The sequence below is a fragment of the Cynocephalus volans genome, chromosome 4 (genome assembly GCF_027409185.1).
Source record: "Cynocephalus volans isolate mCynVol1 chromosome 4, mCynVol1.pri, whole genome shotgun sequence".
NCBI lineage: Eukaryota > Metazoa > Chordata > Mammalia > Dermoptera > Cynocephalidae > Cynocephalus > Cynocephalus volans.
The window spans coordinates 97,667,090-97,681,370 of NC_084463.1; the positions used below are offsets into that span (position 1 = coordinate 97,667,090).

At 53.3% G+C, this 14,281-nt stretch overlaps 1 protein-coding gene across 3 annotated transcripts in view; it reads right to left on the bottom strand.

Moving 5' to 3' along the window:
- The window catches only part of MYO7A (myosin VIIA), a 65,778-nt gene that overhangs the window by 35,902 nt on the left and 15,595 nt on the right, over positions 1 to 14,281 (bottom strand). For all 3 annotated transcript variants that reach the window (XM_063092803.1, XM_063092802.1, XM_063092801.1), the window contains exons 8-14: positions 13,381 to 13,457; positions 12,579 to 12,698; positions 11,628 to 11,770; positions 10,399 to 10,609; positions 9,707 to 9,842; positions 7,073 to 7,179; positions 955 to 1,092 (exon numbers count right to left, since the gene is read on the bottom strand). In XM_063092803.1, coding sequence (XP_062948873.1) covers positions 955 to 1,092; positions 7,073 to 7,179; positions 9,707 to 9,842; positions 10,399 to 10,609; positions 11,628 to 11,770; positions 12,579 to 12,698; positions 13,381 to 13,457 — 932 coding nt within the window. The remainder of the gene's footprint in view (positions 1 to 954; positions 1,093 to 7,072; positions 7,180 to 9,706; positions 9,843 to 10,398; positions 10,610 to 11,627; positions 11,771 to 12,578; positions 12,699 to 13,380; positions 13,458 to 14,281) is intronic.

Below are 14,281 nucleotides of genomic sequence, written 5' to 3' on the forward strand. Positions count from 1 at the left end.
ACCAGAGCCCTCTGTGACCCTCAGGCGTCTAAAGAGGACAGGCCTTCCCACTCTGGGGAATGTTTTCCTGGCAGGGACAGCAGGCGGGGACAGCATGTACGGATGGCCGGCTTCCGCAGCCTGCTTCCTCTCCCTCTGGCCACTTTCCCTGGCCTTCCTTCCCTCCCTAGAGCCCCACTGGCCCCAGCTTCCCCCGGCCTCCCCCAGTCCTCTGGGTAAACAACACCTCCCAGAGCCTGTGCTGGGGAAGGAGAGGGCTCACGGTGAGGTGTGGCCAGGCTCAAGCCCCTCAGCCTCCCCGAGCCCTGGTCCTGCATCTCTGACTGGAGCCTCGGGGTCCCTCCTTCACAGGCTGTTTGAGGAGGTTGAATGAGGCTGTGGACAGACAATCTAGCCTGTCCTGTGCCCACGGCAAGGGCCCAACAGATGTCATTCAGAAGACTTAAAAGGAAGGACATCCCCAACCAGTCAGAGGAATCAGGGCAGGCTTCCGGGAAGAGGTGGTGGCTGAGCTGGGCTGAAGGACAGGGGTCTTTCAAAGGAGGGCCACAGCAAGAACCATGGCTGCCATTTGCTGAGTGCTTTCTAGATGCCAGGCAGTTTGCATGCATAATTACATGGACTATCCCCAGGAGGTGGGTATGGTCATCGTGAGAGGAGTAAGTGACTTGTCTACAGTCGCCCAGCTCATAAGTGGTAGATTCAGGATTTGAACTTGCGTCGGGCCCACCACAGAGTCTAGGCTCTTCCCAGTGTATCTGCTGCATCCAGCAAATCAGGGACCTTGTTTCATACACCTCTCAGGTGCCCTGCCATTCTCCAAAGAGGACAAAGTCTCACATCATCCATCCTTCCCTGTCCCAGCCTCGACCCAGCCCTGACCTAGCCCCAACCCAGCCCCTCCATGGCACCCCACCCCGGCCCCACCCACGCATCCTGGCCAGAGTTGCTCACCATGGGCTTCTTGAACTCATTGGGCTTGATGCAGCGCACGAAGAAGGGCTGGCAGGCACCCAGCGTGCGCATCAGCAGCTCCAGCGACCGCTTGAACTGGCTGCTGAGTGTGGGCGAGCGCTTCCTGGTCTCGGCGCCCTGCAGGGACGGGCATGGGATGGGAGGGACTGCTCCTGCCCCCTTTGGCCCTCCCAGCACTGCCCGCCCCGGAGGGAAGCGGGAGGGGAGGTCAGCAGGGTCAGGGCCTGAGGACAGACGCACGCATGGGGTTTCCTGAGACCTCTCCAGTCTGGGCTGGAGCTTGGACCCCAGACACCCCCTCTGGGGAGCTTCCCAAGACCTCCAGAGGTATCACCTCCAGGTCAGGAGGAAATGAGCCCGGCAGGACTGGTGTGCTGGGTGACTGGGCAGGGCACAGCCCCTCTCTGAGTCTTGGTCCTGCCCTCCCTGTATAAATGGGTGGTCAGATGTAGTCATTTCAGGACACTGGGGTCATCTTTAGAGAAAGCATCTAGACAAACCTAAATTCAAACCCTGGCCCACCACTTCCTAGTTGTGTGAACTTGGGCAGGTCACTAAAAGGTGCTGGGCCTCCTAAATGGGAATAATGGCATCTATCCGCCTGACAGAGTCATGGTGAGTGTCAGAGGTCAGGGTATGTTTCAGTAAACAACAAACTGGGAACCCATGGGGCAGAGGGAGGGAAGGGGAGGGGGGCTGCCTGTGACCTCTGCCCTCCTGTGGGATTAGCTGGGCAGCAGCAGCCTGGGGGTGGGGCAGGGCAGACCTGGATAATCCTCCCAGGAAGGCACACAAGGAGCTGGCCTCCCCCAGCACCGTGTGGCACCAAGGCCCCCCAGGGGTTCTATGCTCCACCAGCCTACCTGGTGAGCTGGTCAGCAACCCCTCTGCACCTGCCTGTCCTGTTAGGGTCCCCACTCAGAATATTGTGAAATGAGGTGCCGAGTGCTGGGGGAAGACCTGAGCAGCAAACAAACAGGAAGCGAAATGTCTCCGACCGATGGAAACGACACAGAAGCCGGCTCTACTCCAAAGCAGCCAGGCTCTGCTCCATTTGGATGTTATTGTTCTGGCCATTTGCATTTGAGTGAGAATTTCTTACTGGTGAATTTGATTATTATGGTAAGATTTTATCATTTTATTTTTTCCTTTTTTCTTTTTAATCTATTTTTTCTTAATTGACCCATGATAATTGTATATATGTATGGAGTACAATGTGATATTTGGGTACATTTGTACAGTATTGTAATAATCATATCAGGGTAATTAGCATATCCATCACCTCAAATATTTGTCACCTCTTTGTGTTGGAAACATTCAAAATCCTCTCAATTAGCTACTTGAAGTTGTACAGTAATTGTTGACTATAGTCTTCCTATATTGCTATAGAACACTAGATCTTATTCTTCCTCTCTCTACAGTTTTGTATCCACTGACCACCCTCTCCCCATCCCCCCTTACAGATTTTATGTTTTTAGAGTTATAATTTCATCTGATATTCTGTAGTATCAAAGCTCAAGGGTGCAGATGTAGATGCATGAGGTATTTGGGGGGAGGCAAATGTGTTTAACCCACACTAAATTTAGACAGTATGCCACCAGACTGTCATGAGAATTGCCAAGAAAGAGCAAACACTTGCTCTTCTGAAATTTGCAGGGTTTTCCATTTTAGTTTTATTTGGAATATATTCTAGGATTTTGCCCAGGGAAGCTGGGGCATATTTGCAATGGGGAAGGGTGATGGTCAGATCTGTGGCCCACAGGGCTGCTCCTGCACCTGATCTAGCAGCAGCCCTGGGTGGCCCCCCATTTGGAGGGGAATCTGTCCAGGCTGGGCTGTACCCAGCCCTTGGGAGAGCCCCTGCCAGGAGCAAGTGCACACACACACACACAGAGCACACATGTGAACACACACACAGCACAACACACACACACACACACAGCACAGCGTACACACACACACAGCACAACATACATACATACACACACACACAGCACAGCATACATACACACATACTATAGCACACACACACACAGCACAACATACACATATCACAGCACAGCATATGCACATACACAGCATAGCACACACACACATACCACAGCCTACACACACACACCCCACAGCGCGCGCGCACACACACACATACACACACACACAGCATAGCATACATACATAAAACAGAATACACACACACAGCACAACATAGACATATGCACACACCACAGCACACACGCACAAAGCACAGAGTGTGCACACACGGCACGGCACGGCACACGCACGCACACACACCATGCAGCACACACACACCCTTCTCTGTTTCCATCATCACACTGGAACGCCTCTCTGTCTGTCTTCCCTGCTGGGCTGTGTGCCCGTGGGGTGGGTCGGGTCTGTCTTGTCTACTGCTGCGCTGCCAGGGTCTGGCACAAGTAACAATCAACAACACTTCACTCGGCTGGAGTTCTGTTGAACTGGTTCCTAGTGCCGCCCCTGGGCTCACAGAAATAGTCCACCTTCCAATGGCTCAGGCCAAAAATCTAGGTACTGTGCTCAACACCTCTTCCCTCACATCCAGTATAGCTGTATATCTTATTGGCTCTACCTGCAAAATCCTTCCAGCACCTGACCCCTTCTTACCACCACCTCCACCACCAGCCTGGACCCACACCAGCACCGCCCCCTCAGATCAGTGCAAGGACCTCCAGACTGGTGTCCCTGCTTCTGTCCCTGCACTCCCCTGTCAACACAGCAGCCTGAGTAAGGCTGTAAGAACAGACCCAACTATGTCTCTCCCTGCATGAGACCCTCCAACCACTCCCCACTTCACTCTGCATGAAAGCCAAGGTCCTCACAGGCCTCTGGTCTCTCCACCACCTGTTCACACCTCCTCACCCCGCCCAGGATGCTCCAAGCAGGCTTAGAAAGCACCTCAGGGCTTCGGCACTTGCTCTTCTCCCTCCAGAGCGCACGGCTCCTTATCAGCTTCACGAGGCCCTCCTGACCCTACTCGAAATCGCAGAGCCCCACACACGTTCCTCCCTCCTTAATCTTTCTCCGCACCGCATATCACCATCCAATACGCTGTGTATTTTACCTATGAGTTAGCTTATAAAAAAAGAGATTTTTCTGTTTTGATAACTGTCCAGGACCTAGGATGATCAATGTCTGGCATCTACTGGGCACTCAGTAAATATTCGTAGATTGAATGAATGAATGGATGGAGGCCATGGAGCTGTGGGGTCTGCTCTCACGTCCGGGGCTATCTGGGTTTCTGATTTGGTTTTATTTCCTGATATTTGTTGTTTTCCGAGATAATCTGTGGATGTTTGGGGATGGGGTAAAGGTGGGAGAGAAAAGCCCAAATTAAATGTTAAATGGCTCTGCCAGGGGCTCTGAGGAAGGGCACCTGAGCATGCCATGAAGGGGCTGGGGTCACAGGCTTCCACCCTGCCAAGAGCATTGCAACTGCCATCGAATAATCTGTGACTTAATGAAGTTACAAAATACTTTTTCTTTCCTAGAGATGATGCTTACAGAGACACACAGTACAATAAAAATTATTTTTTTAAAAAAGAAGAAAATCAATAAAATCTTTTTAAAAAAATCAGGGACTTAGAAAATCTCACTTTAGCCCTCACTTGCATGTAACCTTGGACAAGTCCCTGCATGTCCCTGAGACAGACCTGGGCTCAAATCCCTGTTGTGTCACAAGCTGTGTGACCTCGAGCAGGCACCTTGGCCTCTCTGGGCCCTGGTTTCTTTACCTGTAAGGTGGGAGTAATATCAATTACTCACTGGTTGCTGAGGGAAGTGGCTGAGGTAATAAATATGGATGCTTAGCTCACAGCCTGGCTCAAAAGAGGTGCCCAGTAGATGTAATCGATACCAAATTTGTCACCGTTGTATCCTAATTCTCTGCTTCTAAAACTCCCTAGGGACTGGGCCATTTCTGGAGACCCGAGGTGTCTGCGCTTGGATCTCTCACTCCCTCAGCAAATGGGGTTCTAGTCCCAGGGGAAGGAGCCTTAGAATAGGAAATGTCATGAAGGGTCCCCAGATGCCTCTGGAGGCTTTGGAAAGAGAGGAGAGAGAGAAAAGGGGTGGAAGATAGGGTTCAGCCAGGGTGTGCCTGAGACCACGAGGAGTGGGTGGGCCTGGCTGAGTTGGGGGGCTGGGGAGCTGGGGGAGAAGAGCAAAGAGTGGGTGACAGGTGAAGGCCCAGGGCCACGCCCATCTCTCGCCAACGCTGCATCCCCCCCATACTGGGCTTTGGATGAGGCCTCTCCTGGGCACTGGTGCCTGGGAGCCCCCTCTCTGAGGGCAACCCTGCGTGCACTCCACCAGCTGGCTGGGCCGAGGTGTTGGCCTGTGTGTATATGGTGGGGGATCCAGGGCCAATGCATGGGCAGAGGGGAGAGGCCACTGTCAGACTAGCTCCTTGCCTTTGCCATGCCAGTGCCCTGTTCTGCTGCCATGGAGTGTGTGAATTGTTCCAGAACTCTGTGAGGCACCGGGCAGCAGGGGGTGCCAGATATGCAGGAAGGAAGAGGGACTCAGCATTAGGCCAAATGTGGGAGGACATCAGTGTTAGGCAGAGAGGAAACTGACAGATGAGAAGAGAAAAGGGAGGCAAAAGGGGACCCCAGTGCTAAGCTGTTGCTGAGGGTACCCAGCACCTTTGGGATCCACAGCACCTTGGTAGGCACGATCAGAAGGTGGAGGTCAGGACACGCCAGGGATGGTGTTCCAGGTCTAAGGAGGCCCAGGGAATGATGATTCCTAGTCCCAGGTCCCCACCAGAATGCTGTGACTTGGGGTGAGTCACATCCCCTCTCCGAGCCTCAGCCCCTCATCTACAAAATGCAGAAAACACCACCTGCCCCTCCTGTTTCGCAAGGTTATCAGAGGATGTGACCCAGTCAAGTGTGCAGAAACGCTCTCCAGGGCCAGGTGGAAGGAGCAGGGACTGATGCCTCTGAGAGACTCAACAAGGGCAGAGGAGCTGGGGGGCCTGGGTTCGAGTCCCCACTCTGCCCAGGTTCACTGGGTACCTTGGGCAAGTCTTGCTCCTCTTTTTGGACTCAGCGTTCTCCTTTAAGAAACTGAGATGCCTACAGCACACACAACTCGAGAAACAAAAACAAAAACCACTCCACAAACCACTCCACAAAAAAAACACACTCCAAAAAAGAAGACCAAGCCCAGCCCTTTCCCCAGGCGTCAGCACCGTGCAGGCTGAGGCCCAAGCCCAGCCCAGGGCCACTGAGGCCTCTCCCGCCATCCTTGGCCCCGGCTGGGCTCTTTTACCTTCGCAGAAGCTGCTGACTGGCGGAGAGTGACCGATGAATAACCACAGAGAAACTACAATGGGAACCACAGTGTGGGTGAGATGGGGACAGAGGGGTGAGGACGGCATCGTGGCTCCGAAACAGAGGGCAAAGTCACCAGGGAGAGAGGGAGAGCCACAGGGAGAGGTCCGGGGTACTGACAGCTCTCCGATGGCTGGTGGTCCCAAGGGCAGGGGGCAGCGTGGACAGGCACCGAGGAGGTGGGGGCTCTACCCTCCCGTGCACCCTCAGGAAGCCATGGGCACAGGAGGAAAATATGGAGTAAAAAGGCATACCACCCTGCAGGAGAAAAGTCCACCAGACTACCTCATTAGGAAATCCTCCTGCCATCTGTCTAGGGTCAAGGGCTGGCGCAGATATGCCCTTTGTGCCAGTGTCTCCAAATGCCCACGCCCATCCTGTATCCCAAGGCTGGACCTGCTCCCTTCGCCCTGCTCCCATTAACTATGGGAGGTCCAGGGGGTGGACCCCCATGGGAAACTCAGTCCTGATCAGGCTCTGCCCTGTGACCTCCCACATGACCTTTCTCTGGGCCTTGCACCCTAGCCACACCCCCGATCAGTACAAGAAGACCAGATGGGAGGATCTTGGAGGCCCCTGCAGGCCCCTCCTGGAACCACAGCAAAGCTCTGTCACCACTCTGTGGCCAGAGGGCCTCAGCCGAAGCAGTTGGACAAGGGTGGGGCCTAGACCCAAGCATGGCTTCAGGGAGCCCTTCCCACCCAGTGGAAGCCGGCCAGCCTTACCATGGCGACGTCAGCCTGGAAGATCTGCTTGATGAACTTGTTCCTGGAGGAGTGGACCAACTGGATGATGTCACCATGCAGGGTGTCCCGGTTCTTCTCCAGGAAGCCTAGAGCAGCAAAGGGCAGTCACACCTCGCCAGCTCTGGCAGCCCCCACCTGATGAAACTCAAGCCTTCCCCAAATCCACGATATCTGAGCCAGGAGGACATTCAAAATTCACCTAGTCCAACCACATCCATTTCACAGTGGGGGACACTGGGCCCTGGACAGGACAGGACAGCAGCTTGCGCAAGATCACAGAGAAAGTGAGGAGCTGTTTCCCTTACCACACGGCCCCCTCTTCCAGGCCTGTTCAAGAAAGGCAGGAGGTCTTGGTCCCCAGGAGAGAGTGAGGCCACCTTCCTGACTGAACCACCCCAAAGCCACCATGAGTCTTTTGAATGAAAATGTCAAAAGCCTTTGTTAAGTAAGTGTGTCACCTGGGAGAGAACGCATGTTGATCCAGTATAAGCTAATAGTAAAGGAATTAATTAAAATGAACTTGCATCTGGACAGTACATTATATTCTACAAAGTGTCCTCACAGCTCCCCCTGTATATATGGGATGGGCAGGGATTATCTTTTTCATCCCACAGTGGGGGAAACTGAGGCTGAGAGAAGCTAAGTGTGTTGTCTAACATCACGCAGCAAGCCACAGGCAGAGTTAAGACTCGCACCCAGGAGCCCTGGAGCCAGCACCACATGGACCCCAGAGGGTGCTGCCATTCCAGGGACTGAGGAGTTAGGAACTGGTTAATGGGGTTTTTGCTAGATGAGGCAGGAGATGTGGTGTCCAAGGGCTGGGATGCCTGAGAGGGGTGCCACTGCAGAGAAGTGGGACTTAGGCTGCCCCTAGATTATAGACGGCATAGAGACCCAGTGCCAGGCTGCTCACCAGGTGTCTGGGCACACAGCAATGGAAGAGTGAGCTTTGGAGTTAGGGCAGAATTATAGGGCTCTCATTAAAGCTCTATGCCAGACTTACTCTGTGACCCAGGAAGGGCCTCAGTCCCCTCATCTGCTGGATGGGAGTGATAATACCCATCACTGCAGCATGGCTCACTGATACATTACCGACGTCTGGACCAATCCAGCAAGGGAGTATGAGCCTGATGGTTCCTGGCTCGCTTGTTTTGAACTTCATTGGCCTTTGAACTATGGGTGGGACACTTTGGGCTGAACCGCAGGAACTCTATGTCAATACACCCCACAACTGATGCCAATTCAAGGCCGGCCCTTTATACCAGGGTAGGAGGGATGGCGTTGGCAAGGACAGTCTAGTCTTTTGAGAGACCTGTAAGAATTCCAAGTGAGATAAACCTGTGTTCTCACCTCTCTTAACTTCTAGCTTTAAAATGAACCCAATTGCATGTCCCAGGAGAAAAGAAGATGTGTCCCCTTCAAAGCTTGCATTCAGACTTGTTGCTGAGAGTCTTGATGGCTAACTGGGCTGGTTCTAGGCCTGGCTTTGTGCCTAATAGGCTACATCATGTCATTGTAAGGACAGGCACAAACACCCCAGCCTCAGTTACCCCAAAAGAGCATTGAGCCCACCTAAAAGAACTGGAAGCAGGGACTCAAACAGATACTTGCACACCAATGTTCACAACAGCATTATTCACAATAGCCAAAAGGTGGAAACAACCGAACATCCGTGAACTGATGAATGGATAAGCAAAGTGAGGTGTATCCATATACCGGAATATTATTCAGCCATAAAAATGGAGAAAGTTGACACATGCTAAAGCATGGATGAACCTTGAAGACATTATGCTAAGTGAAATAAGCCATGCGCAAAAGGACAAATACTGTGTGATTCCACTTATACAAGGTATCTACGGTAGTCAAATTCACAGAGACAGAAAGCAGAATAGAGGCTATGAGGGGCTGGGGGTCGGAAAGGAAGGGAGCTATTGCTTAACAGGTACAGAGCTTCTGTTCTGGATGATGAAAAGGCTTTGGAAGTAAATGGTAGTGATGGTTGCACAACACTGTGATCATACTTAATGCCACTGAATTATACTCTTAAAAATGGCTAAAATGGTAAATTCTATGTTATATTATACAGTTTCTGTATCCATGGGTTCCATATCTGTGGATTCGACCAACTGGGAATGAAAAATATTGATGAAAAAAAAGGATGGTTTCATCTATACTGACCATGTACAGAATTTTTTCTTGTTATTATTCCCTAAATGACACAATATAACCACTATTTACATAGCATTTGCATTGCATTACATACTGTAAGTAATCTAGAGATGATTTAAAGGAGATGGGAGGATGTATGCAGGTTATATGCAAATACTATGCCATTCTGTATCAGGGATTTGAGCATCCGCAGATTTTAGTATCTGAGGGGAGTCCTGGAATCAATCCCCCATGGATACACATTATAAAATAATATACAATTTAAAAAATCTTTAAAAATCACCCAAAATCTGGAACAACAACAAAAAAAGAGCATTGAGCCCAGTGTTCCTAAGGCCCCTTCCCTCACTATATTCCAGGACCCCAATGTCTTTCTCCCGCTGGGGAAGGGGAAGGGAGAGGGCACAGGCAAAGGGAGACAGACGCCCCCCAGCCCACCGGTACCTTGGGTCTCATAATAGACAATGCCTGCAAAGTGGTTGATCCCAAACTGGGTCTCATGGTTGTTCTTGGGGGGAATGTAGTTCACGTTGAGTTTGTGCTGGGAGTTCAGCTTGTGCAACATGGTGGTGTCCGTGCCCTGTGGGAACACAGGGGCAGCTGCCCAGCCCACCCTCCACTCCCCCCCCACTCTCCACCAGGCCCTGCTGCCTCACCTGCCCAGGTTTTCCATCCCCTTTTCTGCCTATCTCAAGACTTCCCCTCCGTTTATTTATACACCCCACACAGGAGAACTCTGGGCCTTCATTTCCCCATCTGTTAAATGGGTGAACTGGAACTAAACCTTGAAAGTACATTTCAGTTTAAAAAATCTATTTCCCATGATTTTAATCACGGGACCATTTAAATCTTGGGACCAATCCCCCTCCCCCACTCTGAGACATATTCTGTGTCTTGAGCACCTATTCTATGCCAACTGTGTGCTTAGATCTTCATTGTTTGGTTCAGGACCCAGTGGACTGTAGGTGATTCCCAAATGTCAGGTGAATGCACTGGATTGGAGCCACCCTGAGAGGTGGGTTTCATTAGTCTCATTTTGCAGATGAGGAAAGCTGAGGCTCTGAGTGGGAAAGGGACCTTCTCTCCCCCCAGCCTGTGGGTGGGAGTGGCAGGATCCTGCCCTGCTGCAGAACCACCTTGGGGAACTTGCTCTCCTCGTCGATGAGGGAGATGATGTTCATGGGCTTGTTGGCGATCATGTCGAGAGCATCCTGGTTGTCGGTGAACTCGATGTGCAGCCAGTCGATGCTCTCCAGGTCATACTCCTCCTGCTCCAGCTTGAACACGTGCCGCACGAAGAACTGCTGCAGGTGCTCGTTGGCGAAGTTGATGCACAGCTGCTCAAAGCTGGGGGGGCAATGGGGCGGGGTAGGGGTGTTGCTCAGGGGCTGGCTCTGCCTCCACCTGCAGCATGACCCGCAGCAAGTGCTCCCATCATGTGCTGTCCAACCTCTGAGGTGGGCAGGATTGTCAAGTGCAGCATCCTTGTGTACAAAGGAGGCCCAGCAAGGCGAAGGACTTGACCAAGATCACTTGGTGAGTCAGAAGGAGAGTTAAACCTAGAACCCCGGGCTCAGGACCCCCATTTCAGGACCCTTTTCCCTGCATGACTAGGCCATGTAGGGAGGGCTGGGGCTGAGGGACAGGCACTCAGACCCCTGGCAGAGCACCTGGGAGGGGAACAGCCAAGATGCTGGGAGGTGGACCATAAGGAGACATCAAAAGTATCAATGGGAGGTGGGGAGGGCTGACATGATTTGGCAGGCAGAGCCTTGACCTGACAGAACTGAGCTGCAGACACAGCCTTGTGCTTTCAAGGTGGGTGTCTTGGTGGTGGGGAAGGGTTCTGAGACATCTGAACACTGCAGGAATTGAAGTGACTTTGCAGGGCCACGCAACTAGGGAGGGGACAGGGCTGGCTATCTCCAGCCCCAAGATCCACCCATGCCCGTTCTACACATCAGCCCCTTACACAGTCCATAAGAGGTGTAGGACCCCAAGGGTGGCTGAGACCCTGATGCTTAAGCTTGACTCAGGCCTGGCCTCATCTGCTTCAAGGCACCTTGTAGTTTGGACACTGGGCAGATCCGCGGTGGCCAGTGGGGACTGGAGAATAGAGGCTGCCTCCCCAAGTGTCCAGGATGGTGTAAGAACCTCCCCCACCACCCCTGCTGTACTTAGCTGACCCTGGGGAGGGGAGGGAAGAAAGCGGGGAGGGCCCACCAGATGTCCAAAGTCAAATTTTCTAACAGCCTGGCAGAGTATGCTTGGAGCCAACCAAATGTGGTTTAAAGGCAGAGATATGACATTTCTTATGTCCATGTTGTGGAAGGAAATCCCCACAGAGCACAGCCCCATGTGGCACCTGTTCACAGCAAAGTTCTCGAATCCGAAGATATCCAGGAGGCCGATGGACCGGCGAGAGGTCTTCACTTCCTGGGAGGGAGGCTTGTAAATCGCTGCGTTGATCTTGTCCACGATCCACACGAAGAGCCGCCCATAGATCCCCTGAAAGGCGGCCACATCAGCCACCTGGGCCCCGCCACACCCTGCCACAGAGACAGGCCAGGCTCCTGGACCCTCTGTGGCCTCGCCCCAGCCCCTTCCATGGAACAACTTGCTGTCTGGAACCCTCAAGCCTTTATTCAAGCTGCTCCTTCTGCCTGGAGCACCCTTCCCTGCTTGAACAATTCCTACATGTGTCCCAAACTCTATTGAGATATCAGCTCCTCTGAGAACCCTTCCCTGCCCCTGCAGGAGCGGAAGGAGCCCTCTTTTGGGTTCCCATCTCTCTGTCTGTCTGTCTCTCTCATCAGCTCCGAATATCTCCAAGGTCCCAGTGACCAGCACCGGGCCTGGTGGGGTTTGGGGGATGCCGCTGGTGAGGAAGGGCTCAATGAATGGCAAATGTGTGACTGTAGAGACAGGAAGAACTGGAGGCCCTCCCACCTGACCCAGCCCCTCTTCTGTGTCTTCTGCGGAGAGGCCAAAGAGGGTGTCCCCTGGCTGGAAACAGCACAGCTGATCAAAACAGGCCAAGGGATGAGGGCCTACGGGAACCAGAGCTAAGAGGGCCCTGGTGAGCACCGCCAGTGCCCAGTCCCTTGTGAGATGAATAAATGCCTGGGGCTCAGAAGAAGGCAGATTTTGGCCCAGGTCCAGGAGAGAGTCAGTGGCCGGAGCCTGGGTCAGGCCCCAGGGCAGGCAGGGGTCGAGGCCCAGATGGCGCCCAGCTCTGTGGACTCCTGGGCATCTGCCCATCAACAGCCAACCTCCTGAGGGGTGGGGAGAGCAGGCGCCTCCACACACAGCCCACCTTGACGAAGGCATCCCGCACGTCCAGCGCCTGCTCCCTGCTGAGCGGGGTGGACACTGTCTCCCCACGGGTGATGAGGGTGCGGCTCGTCAGGCAGCTCATCAGGTCTGGGGGGTTCACCTGGTGCAGATGACACCCAGGTGCTCACCCAGCCACCCACCCGCCACCTGCCAGCCTGTCCCTTCCTCCACCCACACCTAGACCCTCCTCCTAACCTTCCACCCAGGCCTGGCTGGGACTGTTCCTTTCACTGAGAATGCGCTTCCTTGTGACCCCACTGCCACGTCTTCCCCAACCATCGAAGCCCACCCAAATGCTGCCTGGAAAGAATTTCTCCCTCCTTGACAACCCCCTCACCCTCCCAACCCCAGCATGTTACCTGTCCCTTCTAGGGCCAGCCCTGGCTCTGGCTTTATTCATCCCAGTTTCCCAACCCAGGGCAGAGCCTAGTGTTTTCTAAAAGGCTGACAGACAGACTCAATGAATTGACTCAAGGACACCAGTGCCCTTTACCCAGGTGCGGAGACTAAGCTCAGCCCAGAGGGCAGGAATGACTCAACCAGGTCACCCTACCATCCCAGGGGCAGCTGGGCTGGGATGGACTAGTGAGGCTCCCAGGCTCTGGGCTCTGCTCCTCAGGGAACTGTGCCCAGCACAGGTGGTTTTCAACACTGAACAAAACTCTCCCAAACAGGGGGACCCTGCAACCTGGTTCCCACAACCCAGCCCCCACTGAGCTTGAGATAAACACTATCTTCAGAGGGACAGAAGCAGAGGTGGGGGAAGAAGTCCAGGCACTGACCTCAAGCAGGGATGCGGCTGTGGCCAGTGATGGGGACAGAAGGACCTCACAGGCATCCAGGTTTTCAAATGTGCGGGCTGTCGGCGGCAAGGGGTGGGGCATCAGGGCAGGGAGGGCGGGCATAGGGACAGTCCTAGGAGCACCAGGCTGCCATACCCACTCTCAGGGGGCCTGCCACGTCCACAGAGGGCAACAGCACCATGAGTAAATGCTTCTCTGGGTCAATATACGAGTATGTTTGATTAATATTCTCATCATGAGCCTGTTGGCACCATGAGGGTAGGGACCATGGATGTGGAGCACCAGCACCATGCCTGGCATCCCAATAGCAGACACTGGCCAGCTGTGCCTCTCTCTCCCGACCTCCACTCCCAGCCTCGCAGAGCTCTTGGCAGCAGCTCTGGTTCCTATGAGACTGGCTTTGTGAACCTACCCTTCCCCAAACGTGCCCTGCTCTCTCAGGCCACAGGACCTCTGCACAAGCTCTTTCCTCTGCCTGATGCACCCCCTTTCCATGTCTTAGTCTTTTATGACTCACTAGACTATGATTTTCTTAGCCTTACGATCATTTATTCACTGAGAAAATTTCCCAGAGCTCCCACACTGACCAGAGCCCATGGTGGGCACCAGGGGCAAGAGCAGTGTGGGACCTGGTGCTTGCCTCAAGGGACCACCTCCCAACCTGCCACATAGTAGGTGTCCAGGGAATGTTAGATGAGTGAACATGTTCCCTTCCCTAGCCTTCTGCCCTCAGAAGATGGTTATTCAGTCACTCAGATCTTAGTATGAATTAGTTCAAGGATTTACCCTCTCTCTAAGACATCCACCTTAAGTTTGGAAGGGCCCAGAGTCAACTCTCAGTATACTTTATCTGTACATCTCTATGGTGGAACCTCAGCAC